We start from the raw sequence: 25350 nt of genomic DNA on the forward strand, positions 1-25350 counted from the left end.
AATCGGCGAAACATTAAATTGTATTTTCTTGTAGTTTTTGAAATCGAAAGTAGATCGTCTATGTTTGGCGAAATGAAACAACTTTTTTATGAAAAGATTTAAATAAGAGGTAATTTAACCGTAAACTTCAATGTCAGATACTGCCAATTGCTGCTAAATGTCTTCGTATCATCACAATTTGTAAAATATATTGTTCAAACTGGAGAAAAGTGTAATCGTATCGGGATATAATATTTTGGGTAAATATCGAGCTGTGTTATGAAATTTTAAGAAAAAAAACTAAAAACAAACTGAAACTGGTAGACTATACTGTCAGTACATCAATCAGTAGACTCAGGCCATTCAGGCCTTTGATTATTATTTGTTTGACACAACATGACAGTTACCAATACCAACAAAAAATTGTATATGATTTTTAGCTCACCTGAGCACAAAGTGCTCAAAGGTGAGCTTTAGTGATCGCTCTGTGTCCGTCATCATCTGTCCATCGTCAACAATTTGACTGTTAACACTCTAGAGGTCAAAAACTAGATCTCCAGGTCATATCAAAGGAAAAGCTTGTGGCCGTCTTGTATACAAAGTGCTGGGCAGTTGATTAAACAGAATTAAGCCAGAATGTGTCTAATGAACTGATGTGAAATCATTTAATTTCATGATTTCAGAGATACAAATTCATGGATTTTTCAGATTTTAAACTGTTAAATATGAAATGGATTGGAATTTTATTTGGTTCATTAGGATTTAATTATGTTTATTCATTCTATCCACAAAAGTTAGTCCCCTCCAAATATTAATGATTTCATAGTAAATAAGGAATGAGCCGTTTGTACAAGTAGAATAAAAATGCTGTATTTACCAGACATTCTTGCCCCCAAATCAAAGCAATGTGACACAACTTTCACATCCCACAAAAATCATATGCAAGATTTTTGTTTATAGGCTGACTGTGACATTGAATTGTAACAAACAAAACAGTGAGATAAAACACGGATTTTTTCATGAAAGTAATAAATTACAGTCGAACTTGCTCAAGAGACCATGTCTGTTAAATAGCTGCCCCAGTCCTACCTTTTAACCTTAAATTGTCATTGAAAAAGCATGAAAATCCTGGCTATGAACAGTGAGGCCTGTCAAAATAGAGTCTATTTTATTTAAAATTCTATATAAAATACCTGCGGTTTTGGTGCTAAAGTGTTCTATCAAGAGACCATTTGTGTTTAGAGACCACTTGGATGGTCTCCTAATACAAGTTGTACTGTACAACAAGCAAAACGGTGCTTGTGGCTGTATGGTCACTCAGTCTGAGCAGACAATATAAAAATAGGATAAAATGTTCAAATTCTCTTGCAGTATTGTGATGGCGGCTCTTCAAAGATGAATGCCTCTGACAGAGTAAAGAAGATCGTAGAGGAGGAGGAGTGGACTGCACGAAATATCAAACTCTATCATGTGCCAGTACAAGATAAACAGCAAGGCACAGGTACACATTTTCTTAAAATTTTGTAGATATTTTTAGCTCACCTGAGCAGGAAGTGCTCAAAGATGAGCTTTTGTGATCGCCCTGTGTCCGTTGTCCGTCTGTCCGTCCATCGTCAACAGTTCAACTGTTAACAATTTAGAGGTCACATTTTTGGCCCAAACTTAATGAAACTTGATCAGAATGTTACCCTCAATAAAATCTTGGATGAGTTTGATAGTGAGTCATCTGGGGTCAAAAACTAGGTCACCAGGTCAAATCAAAGGAAAAGGTTGTTAACACTCTAGAGGTCACAATTTTGGTTCATTGTTAATGAAACTTGTCAGAATGTTATCATCAATAAAATCTTGGACAAGTTTGATATTGGGTCATTTGGGGTCAAAAACTAGGTCTCTAGGTCATATCAAATAAAAAGCTTTTTAACTCTAGAGGTCACATTTTTGGCTTAATCTTCATGAAACTTTTTCAGAATGTTACCCTTAATAAAAGGACAAGTTCGATATTGGGTCATCTGGGGTCAAAAACTATATCACCAGGCCAAATCAAAGGAAAAACTTGTTAGCACTCTAGAGGTCACAGTTTTGGCCCGATCTTAATGAAACTTGGTCAGAATGTTTATCTTGATGATCTATAGGTCAAAACCTAGGTCACCAGGTCAAATCAAAGGAAAAGCTTGTTAACACTGTAGGGTCATGTAGGATCAAAAACTAGGTCACCATGTGAAATCAAAGGAAAAGCTAGTTCACACTGTAAAGGCCACAATTATGACCATATCTTAATGCAACTTGATCAAAATGTTTATCTTGATGATTTATAGGTCAAGATCAAATCTGGGTCAGGTTAGGTCAAAAACTAGGTCACTAGGTCAAATCAAAGGAAAAGCTTGATAACACTCTAGAGGCCACATTTATGACTGTATCTTCATGAAACTTAGTCGGAATGTTAATCTTGGTGATCTTTAGGTCAAGTTTGAATCTGGGTCATGTTGGGTCAAAAACTAGGTCATGGGGTCAAATTAAAGGAAAAGCTAGTTAACACTTTAGAGGCCACAATTATGACCATATCTCAATGAAACTTGGTCAGAATGTTAATCTTGATGGTCTTTAGGTCAATAGGTCAGGTGAGTGATAAAGGGCCTTCATGGCCCTCTTGTCTTGTTTGTGATTGTAAAAACAGTTAAGCAAGATTCTCTTTACTGTTTCAGATTTTTAGCTCACCTGTCACAAAGTGACAAGGTGAGCTTTTGTGATCGTGCAGCGTCCGTCGTCCGTGCGTAAACTTTTGCTTGTGACCACTCTAGAGGTCACATTTTTCATGGGGTCTTTATGAAAATTGGTCAGAATGTTCACCTTGATGATATCTAGGTCAAGTTTGAAACTGGGTCACATGTGGTCAAAAACTAGGTCAGTAGGTCTAAAAATAGAAAAACCTTGTGACCTCTCTAGAGGCCATATACTTCACAAGATCTTCATGAAAATTGGTCAGAATTTTCACCTTGATGACATCTAGGTCAAGTTCGAAAGTGGGTCATGTGCTATCAAAAACTAGGTCAGTAGGTCAAATAATAGAAAAACCTTATGACCTCTCTAGAGGCCATATTTTTCATGGGATCTGTATGAAAGTTGGTCTGAATGTTCATTTTGATGATATCTAAGTCAAGTTCGAAACTGGGTCATGTGCGGTCTAAAACTAGGTCAGTAGGCCTAAAAATAGAAAAACCTTGTGACCTCTCTAGAGGCCATACTTGTGAATGGATCTTCATAAAAATTGGTCAAAATGTTCATCTTGATGATATCTAAGTCAAGTTCGAAAGTGGGTCACGTGCCTTCAAAAAGTAGGTCAGTAGATCAAATAATGAAAAAACGTTTTGACCTCTCTAGAGGATATATTTTCCATGGGATCTGTATGAAATTTGGTCTGAATATTTATCTTGATGATATATAGGTCAAGTTTGAAACTGGGTCAACTGCGATCAAAAACTAGGTCAGTAGGTCTTAAAATAGAAAAACCTTGTGACCTCTCTAGAGGCCATACCCTTAAATGGATCTTCATGAAAATTGGTCAGAATGCTCAACTTGGTGATATCTAGGTCAAATTTGAAACTGGGTCACGTGCCGTCAAAAACTAGGTCAGTAGGTCAAATAATTAAAAAAACTTGTGACCTCTCTAGAGGCCATACTTTTTCAAAGGATCTGTATGAAAATTGGTTGAATGTTTACCTTGATGATATCTAGGTCAAGTTTGAAACTGGCTTTGGTCAAACTAGGTCAGAGTCTAAACTTAGAAACTTGCCCTTAGAGCCATATTTTCAAAGGATCTTAATGAAAATTGTCTGAATGTTCACCTTGTGAATCTAGGTCATTCGACTTGGTCACTGAGTCAAAAACTAGGCCAGTAGAAAGTAGAAAAACCTTGTACTCTTACCTATTTCATGAGATCTTCATCAAAATTAGTGAGAATGTTCACCTTGATGATAGCTAGGTCAAGTTCAAAACAAGGCCACGTACCTTCGAAAACTAGGTCAATAGGTCAAATAATAGAAAATCCTTGTGACCTCTCTAGAGGCCATATTTTTCAATGGATCTTCATGAAAATTGGTCAGAATTTTTATCTTGATGATATCTAGGTCAAGTTCAAAACTGGGTCACATGAGCTCAGAAACTTGGAGACTATGTCAAATAATAGAAAAAAAACGACGTCATACTCAAAACTGGGTCATGTGGGAACAGGTGAGCGATTCAGGACATCAGGGTCCTCTTGTTATAGTTAAGCCATATACTATTTTGGACTTGCAGTAGTGAGTCTGTCCTTTAGTTAGTTTGTCTATTTCATTTGTATTTGTCTGAAAGCTGTAACTCTGAAGCAGTGCTAGGGGTTCCAATGAAAATTTCACACTAATTTCAAGATAGATGAAAAAGTGTATGGTACACAAGTTGGGTCTGAACATCTAAGATCTCTTGCAAGGATACTGACCCTAAGTCCTAACCTCCAGGCAGCGGCACAAACATGAAATTGGCATTCATTACTTTTTATGCCCCCCTTCGAAGAAGGAGGGGTATATTGTTTTGCAGATGTCGGTCGGTCTGTGGGTGTGTTGGTCTGAATGTAGACCAATCCATTTCCAGATGATAACTCAAGAATGCTTGGACCGAGGATCATGAAAGTTGATAGGGAGCTTGGTCATTACAAGCAGATGACCCCTATTGATTTTGAGATCAGTATGTCAAAGGTCAAGGTCACAGTGACCAGAAGAGTTAAACGGTTTCTGCATGATAACTCAAGAACACTTTGGTTTAGGATTATGAATGTTAATAGGGAGGTTGGTCGTGATAGTAGATGACCCCTATTAATTTTGAGGTCAGAAGGTCAAGGTCACAGTGACCCGGAACAGGTAAGCTGTTTGTGGATGATAACTCAAGAATGCTTTGGCCTAGGATCGTGAAAGTTGATAGAGAGGTTGGTCATCACATGACCCCTATTAATTTTGAGATCAGTAGGTCAAAGGTCAAGGTCACAGTAATCAGGAACGGTAAAATGGTTTCGGACGGTAACTCAAAAACGCTTGTGCCTTGGATCAGGAAAATTGATAGGGAGGTTGGTCATAACCAGCAGATGACCCGTAATGGTTTTGAAGTCATTAGGACAAACGTCAAGGTTACAGTGACCCAGAACTGTTGAACTGTTTTCAGAAGATTACTTCAGAACGCTTGGGCCTAGGATCACAAAACTTGATAGGGAGGTTGATCATGACCAGCAGATGACCCCTCTTGATTTTGAAGTCAAAGGTCAAGGTCACATTGAACCAGAACAGTAGAATTTTTGATTACAGTGAGCAAATAATTTCTGTTCTTTGTGCAATTACTGAATGCATCAAGGGGCGGGAGGCTTTTCGTGTTCTATGAGCTCTTGTTTAGTGACATTTCTTGTTTCACATTTATTACTCCCAAGTTTTTGGATGACATTGGGTATACGGTGCCTGCGGAATAACTGTAGATGGTAACTTATAGCATTTTTGTACAAGAGTTCTGTGTTTTAGTTAAAACAAGTAAAGAAAAATGGATGGTTGGTTGAAGTTGTTAGCATTTTTAGCTCACCTGTCACAAAGTGACAAGGTGAGCTTTTGTGATCGCGCAGCGTCCGTCGTCCGTCCGTGCGTGCGTGCGTCCGTGCGTAAACTTTTGCTTGTGACCACTCTAGAGGTCACATTTTTCATGGGATCTTTATGAAAGTTGGTCAGAATGTTCATCTTGATGATATCTAGGTCAAGTTCGAAACTGGGTCACGTGCGGTCAAAAACTAGGTCAGTAGATCTAAAAATAGAAAAACCTTGTGACCTCTCTAGAGGCCATATTTTTCATGAGATCTTCATGAAAATTGGTCAGAATATTCACCTTGATGATATCTAGGTCAAGTTCGAAACTGGGTCACGTGCGGTCAAAAACTAGGTCGGTAGGTCTAAAAATAGAAAAACCTTGTGACCTCTCTAGAGGCCATATTTCTTAATGGATCTTCATGAAAATTGGTCAGAATGTTCATCTTGATGATATCTAGGTCAAGTTCGAAACTGGGTCACGTGGGGTCAAAAACTAGGTCAGTAGATTTAAAAATAGAAAAACCTTGTGACCTCTCTAGAGGCCATATTTTTCATGAGATCTTCATCAAAATTGGTCAGAATGTTCACCTTGATGCTATCTAGGTTAAATTCGAAACTGGGTCACGTGGGGTCAAAAACTAGGTCAGTAGGTCTAAAAATAGAAAAACCTTGTGACTGCTCTAGAGGTCATATTTTTCAATGGATCTTCATGAAAATTGGTCAGAATGTTCTCCTTGATGATATCTAGGTCAAGTTTGAAACTGGGTCATGTGCAGTCAAAACTAGGTCAGTAGGTCTTAAAATAAAAAAAACTTTGTGACCTCTCTAGAGGCCATATTTTTCATGGGATCTTTATGAAAATTGGTCAGAATGTTCACCTTGATGATATCTAGGTCAAGTTTGAAACTGGGTCACGTGTGGTCAATAACTAGGTCAGTAGGTCTAAAAATAGAAAAACCTTGTGACCTCTCTAGAGGCCATATTTTTCAAGAGATCTTCATGAAAGTTGGTCAGAATGTTCATCTTGATGATATCTAGGTCAAGTTCGAAACTGGGTCAACTGCGATCAAAAACTAGGTCAGTAGGTCTAAAAATAGAAAAACCTTGTGATGTCTCTAGAGGCCATATTTCTCAATGGATCTTCATGAAAATTGGTGAGAATGTTCAGCAAGATGATATCTAGGTCAGGTTTGTAACTGGGTCATGTGCGGTCAAAAACTAGGTCAGTAGGTCAAATAATGAAAAAACCTTGTGATCTCTCTAGAGGCCATTTTTTTCATGGGATCTGTATAAAAATTGGTCTAAATGTTCATCTTGATGATATCTAGGTCAGGTTTGAAACTGGGTCAACTGCGGTCAAAAACTAGGTCAGTAGGTCTAAAAATAGAAAAACTTTGTGACCTCTCTAGAGGCCATACTTTTGAATGGATCATCATGAAAATTGGTCAGAATTTCCACCTTGATGATATCTAGATCAAGTTTGCAACTGGGTCACGTGCCATCAAAAACTAGGTCAGTAAGTCAAATAATAAAAAAACCTTGTGACCTCTCTGGAGGCCATATTTTTCATGAGATCTTCATGAAATTTAGTGAGAATATTCACCTTTATGATATCTAGGTCACATATCTTCAAAAACTAGGTCAATAGGTCAAATAAAAGAAAAACCTTCTGACCTCTCTAGAGGCCATATTTTTCAATGGATCTTCAAGAAAATTGGTCAGAATTTTTATCTTTATGATATCTAGGTCAAGTTCAAAACTGTGTCACATGAGCTCAAAAACTAGGTCACTATGTCAAATAATAGAAAAAACAACATCGTACTCAAAACTGGGTCATGTGGGAACAGGTGAGCGATTCAGGACCATCATGGTCCTCTTGATTAAGCTCACCTGAGCCAAACGCTCAGGGTGAGCTATTGTGATCACTCACCGTCTGGCGTCCATCCTCTGGCGTCTGTTGTCCGTCCATAAACTTTTACTTTAAACGACATCTCCTCATAAACCGCTAGGCCAATTTCATCCAAACTTCACAGGAATTTTCCTTGTGTGAAGCTCTACAAAAATTGTTCAAAGAATTTAATTCCATGCAGAAGTCTGGTTGCCATGGCAACCGAAAGGAAAAACTTTAAAAATCTTCTTCTCAAAAACCAGAAGCCCTAGAGCTTAGATATTTGTTGTGAAGCATTGCCTAGTGAACCTCTACCAAGTTTTTTCAAATCATGACCCCGGGGTCATCAGTGGTCACTTAATTTTACATAGGAAAATCTTTAAAAATCTTCTTCTCAAAAACCAGAAGCCCTAGAGCTTAGATATTTGACATGTAACTTGTCTAGTGGACCTCTACTAAAGTTGTTCAAATCATGACCCCCGGATCAAAATTGACCCAGCCCCAGGGGTCACTTGATTTTACATAGGAAAATCTTCATTTTTTAGCTCACCTGAGCAATGCTTTTTCTGATCGCTCGATGTCCGTCGTCTGTCGTCTGTCTGTCAACATTTAGCTTGTGTATGCGATAGAGGCTGTATTTTTCAGCTGATCTTCATGAATTTTGGTCAGAATGATTACCTTGATGAAATCTAGGGCGAGTTCGAAAATGGGTCATCTGGGGTCAAAAACTAGGTTACTAGATCAAATCAAAGAAAAACCTTGTGTATGCGATAGAGACTGTTTTTAGCCCACCATCATCAGATGGTGGGCTATTCAAATCACTCTGCGTCCGTGGTCCGTCCATCCGTCCGTTAACAATTTCTCGTTATCGCATCTCCTCAGAAACTACTGGGGGGATTTTGACCAAACTTTGTCAGAATGATGAATTGGTACCTAGTTGTGTCCCCCTGAAAATCAGACTGGTTCAACAATTTATGAGTGAGTTATGGCTCTTTGTTTATTTCTATAATTTACATAGATTTATATAGGGAAAAACTTTGAAAATCTTCTTGTCCAAAACCACAGAGCCTAGGGCTTTGATATTTGGTATGAAGCATCATCTAGTGGTCCTCTACCAAATTGATTCAAAATATTTCCCTGGGGTCAAATATGGCCCCGCCCCGGGGGTCACATGGTTTATATAGACTTATATAGGGAAAAACTTTGAAAAACCTCTTGTCCAAAACCACAGGGCTTAGGGCTTTGATATTTTGTATGTGACATCATCTAGTGGTCTTCAACTATGACTGTTCAAATTATTCCCCTAGGGTCAAATATGGCCCGCCCTGGTGGTCATATGGTTTACATAGACTTATATTGGGAAAAACTTTGAAAATCTTCTTGTCCAAACCACAAAGCCTAGGGATATTTGTAATGTAGCATCACCTAGTGGTTCTCTACCAAGTTTGTTCAAATTATCCCCCTAGGGTCAAATATAGCCCCGCCCTGGGGGTCACATGGTTCATATAGACTTATATAGTGAAAAGCTTTTAAAAAGCTTCTTGTCAATAACTACAACATTCAAATTTGGACCACATGTATATTTTTGAGTGGCAAGATGAACCTTGACATGAGTTGACCTTGATTTTGACCTAGTGACCTACTTTCACATTTCTGTAGCTACAGCCTTCAAATTTGGACCACATGCATAGTTTTGTGCACTGAAAAAAACTTTGACCTTGACATTGACCTAGTGACCTACTTTCACATTTCTCAAGCTACAGCATTCAAATTTGGACCACATGCATAGTTTTGTGTACCGAAACAAACTTTGACCTTTACATTGACCAAGTGACCTACTTTCATATTTTTGAAGGTACAGGCGTTAAATTTGGACCACATGCATGGTTCTGTGTTCCGAAATAAAATTTGACCTTGATTTCGACATAGTGACCTACTATCACATTTCTCAAGCACAGCCTTCAAATTTGGACCACTTGCCTAGTTTTGTGTACCGAAATGAACTTTGACCTTAAGATTGACCTAGTGACCTACTTTCACATTTCCGTAGCTACAGGCTTCAAATTTAGACCACATGCATAGGATTGTGTACCGCAACAAACTTTGACCTTGACATTGACCTAGTGACCTACTTTCACATTTTTGAAGGTACAGGCTTCAAATTTGGACCACATGCATAGATTTGTGTTCTGAAGTGAAATTTGACCTTGATTTTGACCTAGTGACCTACTTTCACATTTCTCAAGCTACAGCCTTCAAATTTGGTCCACTTGCATTGTTTTGTGTACCGAAATAAACTTTGACCTTAAGATTGACCTAGTGACCTACTTTCAGATTTCTCAAACTACAGCCTTCAAACTTGATGCACATGCATAGTTTTGTGTACAAAGAACTTTGTCCTTGAAATTGATCTAGTGACCTACTTTCACATTTCTCAAGCTACAGCTTTCGAATTTGGACCACATGCACAGTGTTGTGTATGGAAATGAAAATTTGACCTTGAGCTAGTCAATAAGTCTTGAAATTTGGAACACTCAAAAATGGCACATTGGTGGGCGCCAAGATCACTCTGTGATCTCTTGTTTTTCAACTGATCTTTATGAAATTTGGTCAGAATGATTACCTTGATGAAATCTAGGCCGAGTTTGAAAGTAGGTCATCTGGGGTCAAAAACTAGGTCACTAGGTCAAATCAAAGAAAAACCTTGTGTATGCGATAAAAGGCTGTATTTTTCAATTAATCTTCATGAATTTTGGTCAGAATGATAGCCTTGATGAAATCTAGGCCGAGTTCGAAAATGGGTCATCTGGGGTCAAAAACTAGGTCAAATCAAAGAAAAACCTTGTGTATGCGATAGAGGCTGTATTTTTCAGTTAATCTTCATGAATTTTGGTAAGAATGATTACCTTGATGAAATCTAGGCTGAGTTTGAAAATGGGTCATCTAGGGTCAAAAACTAGGTCACTAGGTCAAATCAAAGAAAAACCTTGTGTATGCGATATTGGCTGTATTTTTCCATTAATCTTCATGAATTTTGGTCGGAATGATAACCTTGATGACATCTAGGCCGAGTTCGAAAACGGGTCATCTGGGGTCAAAAACTAGGTCACTAGGTCAAATCAAAGAAAAACCTTGTGTATGCGATAGAGGCTGTATTTTCCAATAAATCTTCATGAATTTTGGTCAGAATGATTGTCTTGATGAAATCTAGGTCAAGTTCGAATATGGGTCCTCTGGGGTCAAAAAGTAGGTCACTAGGTCAAATCAAAGGAAAACCTTGTATATGCGATAGAGGCTGTATTTTTCAATTGATCTTCCTGAAATTAGGTCCAAAGTGATAATCTTAATAAAATCTAGGCTGAGTTTGAAAATGGATCATCTTGGGTCAAAAAGTAGGTCACTAGGTCAAATCAAAGAAAAACATTGTGTATGCGATAGAGGCTGTATTTTTCAATTGATTTTCATGAAATTTGGTCAGAATGATAGTCTTGATAAAAAATCTAGGTCAGGTTCGAATATGGGTCTCGTACTCTGGGGTCAAAAATTAGGTCACAGGTCGAATCAAAGAAAATACTTATTTATACTCAAGATTTTTGCTCCAATTTTAATGATAATTGGTCAGAATATTTTTTTCCATGAAGTCACTAGGTCAAACATGTTTACAACACTGTTATGGTGTGTTTCTCAGGTGAGCGACCTAGGGCCATTTTGGCCCTCTTGTTTTTTATTTTTTTAAATAAACCAGAAGACCTAGAGTTTAGATATTTGACATGTAGCATTGCTTAGTGGACCTCTATAAAATTTGTTCAAATCATGACCCCGGGGTCAAAATTGACCTCGCCCCAGGGGTCATTTGATTTTACAGAGGAAAATCTCCAAAAAATTTCTGAAAATAAACCAGAAGGTCTATAGCTTAGATATTTCAGATGTAACATTGCCTAGTAGACTTCTACAAACTTTGTTTAAATCATGACCCCCGAGGTAAAATTGACACCGCCCCAGCGGTGATTTAATTGTACATAGGAAAATCTTCAAAAAATTTCTAAAAATAAACCAGAAGGTCTAGTGCTTAGATATTTGACATGTATTATTGCCTAGAGGACCTCTACAAAATTTATTCATATCAGCCCTGCCCCAGCAGTTACTTGATTGTACATAGGAAAATCTTCTAAAAAATGTCTAGATTTAAACTAGAAGGCCTACAGCTTAGATATTTGGTGTGTAGCATTGCCTAGTGAATCTCTACCAAGTTTGTTCAAATCATGACCCGGGGTCAAGCTTAAATGCAATCTTCATAGCAACCATTTAACCAGGTGACATGGCCTTCTTGTTTTAGATTTTTACTGATATTTATGTGCAAGTTCAGCCAAATCACATAACGATGCAACAATATCATACGGAAATTGCCGAATGTAATTATGGTCCACAGCCTTAATTTGCCTAGATGTAGTTAAAGAGATTGATTCAGAGGAATATTGAATATAGTATTTAGACAGAAAAGGATGAATTATTGACCTAGAGTTGCGCAACCATTCTCAAAGCAAGCTACTTTTTAGCTCACCTAAGCCAAGGGCTAAAAGTGAGCTTTTGCGAACGCACGATGTCCGTCGTGCATTGTGTGTCAGTAATTTCTAAAAAAAAACAAATCTTCAAAATCACTCTGCAGATTTATACCAAACTCCACAGGAATGATCCTTGAAGTTGTGTGCCCCCTGTCTGTTAGACGGATTTCAGAAATATTTTGTAGAACTGATCTCTGGGTGACTCTCTACGAAAATTGCCTAAGCCGTTCTGTTTCTGTAAAAAAAAAACATAGCCGCCAGGGGGCGGGTCTTATTTTCCCTAAATGGCTATATCGTAAATTTTAAAAAATTTCTTCTTCAAAACCACTTGGCAGATTTACACTTTACTTCACAGAAATAATCCTTGAATGGCCCCCTATCAAAATTGCCTGAAGAATTAAAATCCATCTAGAACTGTGGTTGCTATGGCAACCGAAAGGAAAATTTGTAAAAATACTCGTCAGAACTATTAGCTGGATTTCAAAATATTTTGTTTGTTTGTTTGTTTGTTTTGGGTTTAATGCCGTTTTTCAACAGTATTTCAGTCATGTAACGGCGGGCAGTTAACCTAACCAGTGTTCCTGGATTCTGTACCAGTACAAACCTGTTCTCCGCAAGTAACTGCCAACTTCCCCACATGAATTATCAGAGGTGGAGGACTAATGATTTCAGACACAATGTCGTTTATCAAATAGTCACGGAGAACATGCGCCCCGCCCGAGGATCGAACTCGCGCCCCCGAGATCCGTAGACCAACGCTCTTACCTACTGAGCTAAGCAGGCGGGCTCAAAATATTTTGTAGAAATGGTCTCTATATGACCCAAAATTGCTTAAGCTGTTATGTTTTGGTAAAAACATGGCCGCCAAAGGGCGGGGCTTATTTTCCCTATATGGCTATATTGTAATCTTCAAAAATCTTCAAAACCATTGGGTAGATTTACATTAAACTTAGCAGAAAGGATTCTTTGTTGGCCCCCTTTCAAAATTGCCCAAAGAATTAAAATCCATTTAGAACTTAAAAATTATCTGATCATTTTTCCTAGACTGTTCAATTATAATTACCTAATGACCCCAAGTAATTAGGTTCACTTGACTGTGACCTTGACCTACTTTCTTTTTTTTAAAGATACAGCCTTGAAATTTTGATGACACAGTTTTGCACACCGATCTAAAAACTGACTTTCAGTGACCATGAATGTGACTTACTGACCTACTTTCTTAATATTTTAGCATCAGTTTGACATTTGAAACACAACTGGGGAAAAATTTCAATGCTGACTTATATTTGACCCTCTTACCTGATCTCTTACACTCGTCCATGTAGTCAAATTCCTCCAGTGAGCAATTCAGGATCATCATGACCCTCTTCTTAGAAAATTACTTTTAAAGTATATCAGTTAAGCACAGGCACTGATTTCTTAACAAATGTGTAAATCAGAGGTAAAATGTTTATTCCTAATAGTGAAGATTTTATGTTACTATTTTTCTATAGTAGGGGGTCTTATTTAGATAAGTCAGACTTCATAAGCTTGAACAACAAGCAAATTTGGTTCAATTTACAGCTAGTGCGAGCCATATAAGGATTTACATTACATAGATATTTTGTCGGGACCTGGCAATGAGTTTGAATGAAGAGTAGTATGCAGATTATCCAAGTTGAAGCGAGAGCTGTTTGACTGTAATAAAATCTGTTATTGATTCTGCAGATAATTTTTGGACTTTATATGGTTGATATATGATAAGATTATAGTATTGTCATACTTTCAGCTGTTCTGGCAAGAATACCAACTGAAAAGGATCTTCATCGTATTGCCAGTTCAGTCGGATTCAACTGGGAAATGCTTGCACCTTACCTTTTAGGAAATTTAGGAAATGCCATGGCTAAGGTAGAGCAAATAAAAGAAGATGGTCACAATGATATTGTGGCATGTACATATCGGCTGCTTCTAACCTGGAGAAGACAGGCTGCACCAGACACAAGACTTGGTCATTTGTTCTATCTGATGCTTCAAGTTGGTACCTCTGTGAATATACAATGGCCGGCTATAGCAGAGTACCTAGATATAGAGGAAAGAGATATAAGGGCATGTAAGTTTAATATTATCATGATTATTTTTATAAATGAACATTTCTTATTAAATTTATACAACTGTTCCAACATACTTGTGACACTAAAGATGGTTTTGATTTATTATGCTCCCCAAAGGGAAGCATATATAGTCACCGCTCCATCCGTCAGTCCGTCCGCTAGAACGTCCGTCTGTCCATCCATCTCATAATCTTGTCCATGATATTTCTCAACAACCACTGGTTTGAATTTAGCGAAACATCATAAGAAGCTTTACTATTGAGAGAAGATGTGGATATTGTCTACATTTTCCGGTCAGATGATTTTTCATTGAGTTATCGCCCTTTGATTATTCAACAGTTAAATGCTGTAGTACAATTCTTGTCTGGAGTATTTCTCAGCAACCACTGGTTGGAAAAATGAAACTGAAACTTCATAGGAAGTTTTGCTCTCTAGAGTAGATGGGTTTATTATCTTTGTCTTCTGGTTGGTTGATTTTTCACCCAGTTATTGCCCTTTGATTATTCAGCAATAGTATGCTATAGCACAATTCTTGTTCAGAGTATTTGTTGGAATTACAGGTAAAACTTCATAGGTAGCTTCACTCCTAAGAGGAGATGCGCATATTATATTCTTGTTCTGGTCAGATGAATTTTCACTTAGTTATTGCTCTTTGGTAATTCAACAGTAGTGTACTATGCATTATAAGTACAATTCCCTTACAGAAGAAAAAGGCCTGCTGCGTACTCTTGCTGTGTACATACAGCGTATATGATGCGTACATGATGTGTACTGAAATCAAGGGCTTTAAATAGTACGCAGGATATACACCACACATACACCGATAGTACGTTTGTAGTACACTTTTGACATGCAAATGAGCTCTGCCGCGTACTACTTGCTGCGTACATGCTGTGGACTACATAGTACACAGGATGTACGCTGGAGGAATTTAGTATGCGGGAAATAGTACGCAGCATGTACGTGGCACATACACTTTTCACATGCAAATGAGCCTGCGGTGTACTACCCCTGCGGCGTACATGCTGTGTACTCCTGCGGCGTACATTCTGTGTACTCCTGGCCAGAGTCCTGCGGCGTACATGCTGTGTACTCCTGCTGCATACATGCTGTGTACTCTTGTGGCGAAACTGCTGTGATAATGTAAATTCCTTACCCCACCAACTTTCTTATGCAAATGCTGATCATTTGGACAGAAAAAAACAGAAAAAAGATAAGTGACATGCATCAGTAAGTATTTACCCTTACCAAAATAATGTAGACTGATGTTATCAAATAAATTAGTATGCTTTTCTTCATCCACTTTTCAATGAAATAAATCAATTTTTGTAGTATGTAATTTGGTAAACATCTGAAGAAAATGGCGTAACTGCATCAAGGGGAAACAACTTTAATGCAACTAAATATAAGTGTTATAAATTTCGAAGTATCAGCGGTGTACATGCAGTGTACTATTTTCTTGTACAAGTCCCTCCTGCGTACATGCAGTGTACTCCTTAAATTTTCAGAGTCTGTGCTGCGTACTTGAAGTGTACTAGTGACCTCCTGCGTACATGCTGTGTTCTCGTCGAAATAGTACGTGGCATGCGGTGTATGTAAAATGTACTCCTCTGGCGTACTACTGTGTTCGCGGCATATACACAGCAAATACGCAGCATGTACGCCACAGAGGCTTGCTTCTGTAAGGGTTCTTGTCTAGAGTATTTCGCAGCAACCATTTGTTGGAATTTAGCCATGCTTCATAGGAAGGTTCATCATCAAGATGAGATGTTCATATTATCTTTGTGTTCCGACCAGATGATTTTACACCAAGGTATTGCCCTTTGATTATTCAACTGTAGTATATTATAGTACAATTCTTGTCCGTTGTATTTCTCAGCAACGACGGTTGGAATTTAGCCATAGTTCATGGGAAGCTTTACTATCAACAGTAGATGCGCATATAATCTTCATGTTTCTGTTGGATGATTTTTCACTAATTTATAACACGCCCGTTTGAAAAACGGGACATATTATGGGAACGCCCCGGGCAGGCGGGCGGGCGGCGTCCACAGACCTTGTCCGGAGCATATCTTCTACATGCATGGAGGGATTTTGATGAAACTTGGCACAGTTGTTTACCATCATGAGACGGAGTGTCGTGCGCAAGAACCAGGTCCCTAGGTCTAAGATCAAGGTCACACTTAGAGGTCAAAGGTCAAATTCAAGAATGTCTTTGTCCGGAGCATATCTTCTTCATGCATGGAGGGATTTTGATGAAACTTGGCACAATTGTTCATCATCATGAGACAGAGTGTCATGCGCAAAAACCAGGTCCCTAGGTCTAAGGTCAAGGTCACACTTAGAGGCCAAAGGATACAAGAATGAAAAATTCAAGAATGACTTTGTCCGGAGCATATCTTCTTCATGCATGGAAGGATTTTGATGTAGCTTGGCACAGTTGTTCACCATAATGAGAGGGAGTGTCATGCGCAAGAACCAGGTCCCTAGGTCTAAGGTCAAGGTCACACTTAGAGGTCAAAGGATACAAGAATGAAAACATTGTCCGGAGCATGTCTTCTTCATGCATGAAAGGGCTTTGATGTAGCTAGGCACAATTGTTCTCCATCATGAGACGGAGTGTCATGCGCAAGAACCAGGTCCCTAGGGGTAAGGTCATGGTCACACTTCGAGGTCAAGGATACAAGAATGAAAACTTTGTCCGGAGCATTTCCTCTTCATGCATTGAGGGATTTTGATACAACTTGGCACAAATGTTCACAAGCATGAGACAGAGTGTCATGCGCAAGAACCAGGTCCCTAGGTCTAAGGTCAAGGTCACACTTAGAGGCCAAAGGTCAGATACAAGAATGACTTTGTCCAGAGCATTTCTACTCCATGCATAAAGGGATTTTGATGTAACTTGGCACAATTGTACACAATCATGAGACGGAGTGTTATGCACTGGTTACTTCTTTTGAATTACTTCCCTTTGCTGTTACTATGATTAGCTTATATTGTAACTTTTTCATTACAAGTTGTAGGGAAAAATCGAGACCACTTTTCTGTAGTACAACATGCATGTTACATCCAGTTGTGAGGTGTATTTTGAGCTATCTCTACCTGGTAAGGATTTTTTTGTGGACTTGTAATTTTTTTTTTTTTTTTTTTTTTTTCTCTCTCTTTAAAGATTAACTTCCCTTAGCTGTTACTATAAATAACTTACATTGTAACTTTTTTATAATTGACCATAGGGAAAAACCAAGACCACTTTTCTGTGGTACAACATTGATGTTACTTTCAAATTTTGGGTGTATTTTAAGGTATCTCTACCTGGTAAGGTTTTTTTTGTGGACTTAGAAAAATAAAAGAATTACAATGATTTTTAAAAAAACAAAAAAAAAACATTGTAAACAACTAGAAAATTAAAATTCCATTTGCAAATACAGGTGCTAGTGTAAAGAAATTTGCTGTAACGGGCGTATATTGTGACATTCTGGCACTCTTGTTGCCCTTTGATTATTCAACATTCTAACACAATCAGCAAATAACCTACATACATGTAGAGCAAAATCTATCTCGGGTTATTCTGCAATATACCACTCGCGTGCAATGACGTCTTCCGATCCAGGTGTGTAGCGCGGTCGTAAAAAGTAGTTACCACTTTTTTCTAACACTATTGATACTAGTATGTCATGTTAGAATCGAAATAATAAGTGTCCAAGTGTGATTTATCATAGAATAACCCGAGTTTTTCGTTCTTATGTGAAACAATATATAGATCTATAGATCTGTACTTACACATAAGAACTCAAAACTCGGGTTATTCTACGATAAACCACGTTTGGGAACTTATTATTTCTTAATTGTAAACTATAGCGTCGTCATAGTAAGGAATATTTTTCAGCAAGTACTGCCTGGAATTCAGCAAGAATTCACAGGAGGCTTCACTCTCAAGAGGATGCGCGCATATTTTCTTTATTATCAGTTTGAATGTCTTGTGTGTGTGTGTCCGTGCGTGCGTGTGTATGTGTTCGGGTTTAACGTCTTTCTCAACAATTTTTCATTCATATTAACGACGGTGTCTGCTTGTAGCAGTGAGCACAATACCCAGCTTTATAGTGCTGCCTCACTGATCAGGCCAAAATTAGCTATTTTGACCTTGTCTGCATAATAGCAGCTTTATTTATGATTTGATTTTAACCAAACTTGCACACAACTTGTATCACCAAATGGTCTTTGTTCCTTTCTTGAACTGGCCAGATTCCATCATGGATTCCAGAGTTATAGCCCCTTAAATGTCTAAAATTGGCTATTTTGGCTTTTGCAGCCATATAGAGACTTCATTTATGGTTTGATTTGATACAAACTTCCAAAATATCTTCAACAACAATAAATCTTGGATTCCATGACGAACCTGTCAGATCCAATCGTAGGTTCCAGAGTTATTTTATATCTTATTACCTCCCCTGATTGTAATCAAAATGGATTAATATCAGTAAGTACTTTTAGGACTTATTTGAAATTTCATTATTGTCATTAGTTGGACTGAGACAATCAGGGTAGATAACTATGGACTGATTTTATGTCAAATTACCTCCCTTTATTTCAAATTAAAATGGGTATATCTCCGTAACTAATGAAGATACTGATCTGAAATTTCATTTATGTCAACAGATGGACTTGAACAATCAGTGAAGATACATATTGACTGAATTTATGACAGATTAGCACTATATGGATTTGATTCAAACTTAAAATAGATATTCCACCTTATCACCCACATCATGTGACACAAGGTGCATAACTCTGACACCAATTTTTAATGAATTATGCCCCCTTTTACTTACAATTTAAGACTAATTTTGATGCATTTTCACTTTATATCATTCTGATTGGCTTAGAGCCAAAGGGAAGTAACCTTTTTTAAAACTTTTGTACTGAGTTACTTCCCCTTAAATTCCATGAATTAGACTATTTTTAGAAATTCTATTTTTAGATTTTCAATATTTTAGATATTTTTCTAACTTTTTAGCTCACCTGAGCACAAAGTGCTCAAAGGTGAGCTTTTGTGATTGCCCTGTGTCCATCGTCCATCGTCAGTTGTCAGCCGTTGTCAGCATCGGCGTCAACAATTTGACTGTTAACACTCTAGAGGTCACAGATTTAAGCCAATCTTAATGAAACTTGGTCAGAATGTTACCCTCATTAAATCTTGGATGAGTTTGATATTGGGTCATCTTGGGTCAAAAACTAGGTCACAAGGTCAAATCAAAGGAAAAGCTTGTTAACACTCTAGAGGTCACATTTTTGGCCCAATCTTAATGAAACTTGGTCAGAATGTAACCCTCAATAAAGTCTTGGATGAGTTCAATATTGGGTCATCTGGGGTCAAAAACTAGGTCTCCAGGTCAAATCAAAGAAAAAGCTTTTTAACACACTAGAGGTCACAATTTGGGCCCAGTCTTAATGAAACTTGGTCAGAATGTTACCCTCAATAAAGTCTTGGATAAGTTTGATATTGGGTCATCTGGGGTCAAAATCAAAAACTAGGTCACCAGGTCAAATCAAAGGAAAAGCTTATTAACACTGTAGAGGCCACATTTATGATTGTATCTTTATGAAACTTGGACAGAATGTTAATCTTGATGATCTCAAGGTCCAGTTTGAGTATGGGTCATGTGGGATCAAAAACTAGGTCACCAGGTCAGATCAAAGGAAATGCTAGTTACACTGTAGAGGCCACATTTTTGACCATATCTTAATGAAACTTGGTCAGAATGTTAGTCTTGAGGCTGTATAGGTCAAGTTTGAATCTGGGTCAGGTGGGGTCAAAAACTAGGTAACTAGGTCAAATCATAGGAAAAGCTTGTTAAGTAAGAACATTTTTTTGTAGTAACATGTGTCGGTAAGACACTTTTTTGTATTCATTTTTAGTGTATCTCTTATATTACAGATTTTTATATTTACCTCATCCCTCATCTTGGGCACATATACTGGTATTACTTATATGTGCTAAGGAAGCCCAGGATGAAGTACTCCAAAGACGAGTAAAAATTTGTTTTAAGTATTAAGTTTTTTTACGTTTCATATTATTCTAAGTATTTTTGAAAATTCTTGTGGTTGATGGTTGCCATTCTTCCGTGACAAGACTGTATGGTGGGGGTATAAGTCACTCCTGTGACAGTTCTAGTTACCCATGCTGATTTATGGTAAGTTAACACATTCTGATTTTAGGTAAACATTGTGAACCGTTTCTGATTTCAATTAAACATTGTTAAACCATTCTGATTTCAGGTAAACATGGTTACAAGCCACCTGAAGAGGACAAAGGTAGATAAATGGTTGTATTCAATTTGCATTTGAGTAGTACATGACATAATGTTAATAAAATTGTGTTTTAATATTTGCCTAGTAATACAATTGTAGATCCTAGGCTAATATCAGAGCAACAGATAAGCTTCTTCAGTTATTTGGATTTTACCTCATCATTTTGGTTTAAATTTAAGTTATTACTGAAAGGCATATATATTGGAAACTTATGTTTTATTTTTCTAAATCAGTTACCAGCCTCACTGGGTCGTCCCATAACTCTGTCATGTATTTTGGGCAAATTATGCCCCCTTTTTGACTTAGAAAATTCTGGTTAATCTTTTGAGTGCAAGTTACTATCTGCAGAACAAATGCAGATATTAAATTGAAACCTCACATGTGCCTTCAGGGTTATAATACTAGTAGATAGCATCAAGTCCCATAACTGTGATATGCATTTTGGTCAAATTATGTCCCCATTTGAACTTAAAACTCTTGATATTTTAACATTTTGGGTAAGTCTACACCAGAAGAAATAATCCCCGTAACTGATACGAATTTTGACAGATTTGTGGCACTTTTTAAGCCCACTCTTCGAAGAAGGTGGGATATATTGTTTTGCAGATGTTGGTCGGTCAGTTGGTATGCCGGTCGGTACGTAAACCAATCGGTTTCTGGATGACAAGTCAGTTGATAGGGAGGTTGGTCATGACCAGCAGATGACTCCTATATATTTTGAGGCCAGTAGGTCAAAGGTCAAGATCATATTGAACCAGAACAGTAGAACTTTTTTTGCCACATAACTGGACAATGCTTTGGTCTAAGATCACATTTGATATAGAGTTTACTTATGATTGGTCAATGACCCATAATTATTGATTTTAGGTCAGTACATCAATCATCCAGTGCATAGTGACCAAATAATTTCTGTTGCTTGTGCAATAACTGAATGCATCAAGGGCTGGGGGTTGGGAAGGGCATTTCGTGTTTGACAAGGTCTTGTTAACTTATAATATTTTGGTTTTATATAATGTCCAATATCTCTGTTACCATCAAAGCCATTGGCTGTTATGCCCCTTTTACTGGCAAAGCTCTAATTCAGAGTCAAGCACTGAGAAAAGTCAAGCATACTGTCTTACAGTCAGCTCCCTCATGTTCCAACTTTAAATTTTCTTAACAGATTAAATTTGTTGAAACAAAGTCTCAATTAAGGTCTGAAATGGTGATTAATGTGCATTCTACTCAAGGACTGAAAGAAAAAACTGAAGCTAGAAATTGATCTGAACACAACTCATCGTGTAAATTCCCGACCCCACCCACTTTCGCATAAAAATGCTGATCATTTTGACAGAAAAAACAGAAAACAGAAAAGTGACATGCATCAGTATGATACTATTTACCCTTACCAAAATAATGTAGATTGATGTTATCAAATAAATGAGTGTGTGTTTTCATTCAATTTTCAATGAAATAAGTCCGGTTTTAGTAGCAAATTAATTTGGTAAACATCGGAAGAAAATGGCATAACTGCCTAAGGGGAAATAACATTAACACAACTAAATATAAGTGCCCTGATATATTACAGATGAAATGTATTAGTTGTGATTAAATTACATTTTAGATTAGTCTGGGACTGCAATTATAAGCATTTGTACACTGTTACGTCTGTAAATGGTAGCGCACCAAAACATTTTGCCTTGATTTTTTTTTTCAATGGGGCGAGAGCAAGTAAAAAAAAAAAAAAAAAAAACAGAAAAAAACAAATTTTGTGTTTCTGAAAATATACTAGCAACAAATCCGATGAACAACTTTTTAATTTGGTGTGACCTTAGCAAAAAAACTGACATTAAACATTTACTTTTTTCGAATGCATAGTTTATATACATTGCCTCATTCCTAACCAATTTTTCATCTTTATTAGTCATAAATGCTTGAAACTTGGTCAATGATGGATTATCAATATACTTTTGTGGTAGATAATTTAATCTAAATTCAACATAGTATGGATTGTCAAAATGGTTCGGATTGACTGATTTTAGAGAAAAAATAAGGCCTAAAAATGTTTTGTTTCCAACATCCCGACCTACCCTTAATTTTTGGACTGTCCCTAAATGTTTTTATGCCCTAAGATCATTTTTTAAACTTTTTAACAAAAAGTTGCAAAACTGCACTAAATGCTTAAATATATAGTCAGTGATGTTAGGAATCAACTTACTGATTCTTTAAAGGCAAAAACCCCCTTATTTGTAAAAAATGAAATAAAACTTACCCTATTTTTTTAGCTCAGCTGAGCACGAAGTACCACGCCCGGATGGTCCCTTGTTAGTCCCCTACTGGTTGAAAACCAGTTTCGGGGACTATAGGAATGCACTTTTCCGTCATTCCGTCCGTCCGTCCGTCCGTCCGCAATTTCGTGTCCGGTCCATAACTCTGTCATCCATGAAGGGATTTTAATATTACTTGGCACAAATGTTCCCCATGATGAGACGACATGTCATGCGCAAAACCCGGACCCCTAGCTCAAAGGTCAAGGTCACAATTGGAGGTCAAAGGTCAACAGGGCTTTTTTCCTGTCCGGTCCACAACTCTCCCATCCTTGAAGGGATTTTAGTATTACTTGGCACAAATGTTCCCCATGATGAGATGATGTGTCATGCGCAAATCCCGGACCCCTAGCTCAAAGGTCAAGGTCACAATTGGAGGTCAAAGGTCAACAGGGCTTTTTTCCTGTCCGGTCCATAACTCTCCCATCCATGAAGAGATTTTAATATTACTTGGCACAAATGTTCCCCATGAGGAGACGACGTGTCATGCGCAAAACCTGGACCCCTAGCTTAAAGGTCAAGGTCACAATTGGAGGTCAAAGGTCAACAAGGCTTTTTTCCTGTCCGGTCCATAACTCTCCCATCTATGAAGGGATTTTAATATTACTTGGCAGAAATGTACCTCATAATAAGACGATGTGTCATGCACAACTTTCAGACCCCTAGCTCAAAGGTCAAGGTCACACTAAACAGTCAAATGTTAACATAGCATGAACAGGGTCTGTTTCGTGTCCGGTCCATAACTCTGACATTCATTAAGGGATTTTAATATCACTTAGCACAAGTGTTCCCCATGATGAGACGACGTGTCATGCACAAATCCCGGACCCCTAGCTCAAAGGTCAAGGTCACAATTGGGGGTCAAAGGTCAACAGAGTTTTTTTCCTGTCCCGTCCATAACTGTGCCATCCATGAAGGGATTTAATATTACTTGGCACAAATGTTTCCCATGATGAGACGACGTGTCATGCGCAACACCCAGTACCCTAGCTTAAAGGTCAAGGTCACACTTTGAGATCAAGCTTAAAGGTCAAGAGGATTTTTTTCCTGTCCGGTCTATAACTTTGTCATGCAAAGCAGGATTTAGATATCAGTTGGCACAAATATTCCCCTGGATGAGACAACATGTCATGCGCAAGAACCAGGTCCCTAGGTCTAAGGTCAAGGTCATATTTAGAGGTCAAAGGTCAAATTCAAGAATGACTTTGTACGGAACATTTCTTCTTCATGCATGGAGGGATTTTGATGTAACTTGGAACAAATGTTCACCACCATGAGGCACCCTTGTTTTTAGAATTACGTCCCTTTGTTATTACTATAAATAGATTTTATTGTAACTTTTTTATTACTGGCGGTAGAGAAAAATCGAGACCACTTTTCTGTGGTACAGCATGCATGTTACATCCAATTTTTAGGTGTATTTTGACCTATCTCTACCTGGTAAAGGGTTTCTTGTGGACTTATATTATATAGATTTTTTTTTTTTTTTTTTTTTTTTTTTAAAGATTAATTTCCCTTTGTTGTTACTATAAATAACTTACATGATAACATTTTTATAATCAGCCAAAAAAATTCAATATGAAAACAACTGTGGGTTTTTATATATGCACATTTTAATCCAAGTGTGTTGTTATAACATATTGTATATGTAATACAGTATTGTTTATACATCATTGACAGATATCAGTTCATTATGTTATACTGCAGTAGAGAAAATTAGGTGCCTTCCAGTAGGGGACTTTGTATTGCATGGCAATACTTCATTCACTTGTTTTACATAGACTTAATATACGTCCAAAGGGACGTATTATATTATATCTCCGGTGTCCGTCCGATCATCTGTCCGTTAGCAATTTAGTGTCCACTCTGTAACTCTTGAACCCCTTCAAGGATTTCGAAGAACTTGACACAGATTTTCACAAAACAAGACGACTTGTAGAGCCATATTCTGAAGGCCATGCTTCAAGATCAAGGTCACACTTAGGGGTCAAAGATCAAATGACTTTGTTTCGTTTACGCTCTGTAACTCTTGAACTGCATGAAGGATTTTAATGAAACTTGGCAAAAAAGTTTACCACATAAAGGCGACATGCAGAGCGCATTTTCAGGATGACTTGCTTCAAGGTCAAGGTCACTTTTAGGGGTCAAAGGTCATATGACTTTGCTTCGTGTCTGCTCTGTAGACTTGTTCTGAATGGCTTGCTTCAAGGTCAAGGTCACACTTAGGGGTCAAAGATCAAATGACTTTGTTTCGTGTACGCTCTGTAACTCTTGAACTGCGTGAAGGATTGCAAGGAACTTGGCACAGATGTTCACCACATCAAGACAACATGCAGTGTGCATGTTCCGGATTGCTTGCTTCAAGGTTAAGGTCACACTTAGAGATCAAAGGTCATATGACTTTGTTTTGTGTGTATATTGCCAAAGGCTCAGAGTGAGCTGTTGAGATCGCTCACCGTCCGGGGTCCGTCCATCGTCAAATTATTACCCTGTGATGAAGAGGCCCTGCCCCCATTTTTCATAGACTTATATAGGGGAAAAAAGCTTTACAAATTTTCCTGTCTGAAATCGCAAGGCCAAGGCTTTTGATATTTGGCATGTTGCATTGCCTGTTGATCCTTTACC

General features: G+C 37.7%; 1 protein-coding gene across 9 annotated transcripts in view; it reads left to right on the forward strand.

Annotated features, from left to right (window-relative positions):
- Positions 1 to 25350, forward strand: part of LOC123551704 (uncharacterized) — a 60926-nt gene that overhangs the window by 21379 nt on the left and 14197 nt on the right. For 4 of the 9 annotated variants that reach the window (XM_045340814.2, XM_053541184.1, XM_045340815.2 and 1 more), the window contains exons 3-5: positions 1351 to 1480; positions 13789 to 14109; positions 20387 to 20422. In XM_045340814.2, the coding sequence (XP_045196749.2) occupies positions 1375 to 1480; positions 13789 to 14109; positions 20387 to 20422 (463 nt within the window). In that variant the 5' untranslated portion in view covers positions 1351 to 1374. The remainder of the gene's footprint in view (positions 1 to 1350; positions 1481 to 13788; positions 14110 to 20386; positions 20423 to 25350) is intronic. The other 5 variants (XM_045340819.2, XM_045340818.2, XM_045340820.2 and 2 more) reach the window with 3 other exon arrangements.

Source organism: Mercenaria mercenaria, chromosome 4, assembly GCF_021730395.1.
Source record: "Mercenaria mercenaria strain notata chromosome 4, MADL_Memer_1, whole genome shotgun sequence".
Taxonomy (NCBI): Eukaryota; Metazoa; Mollusca; class Bivalvia; order Venerida; family Veneridae; genus Mercenaria; species Mercenaria mercenaria.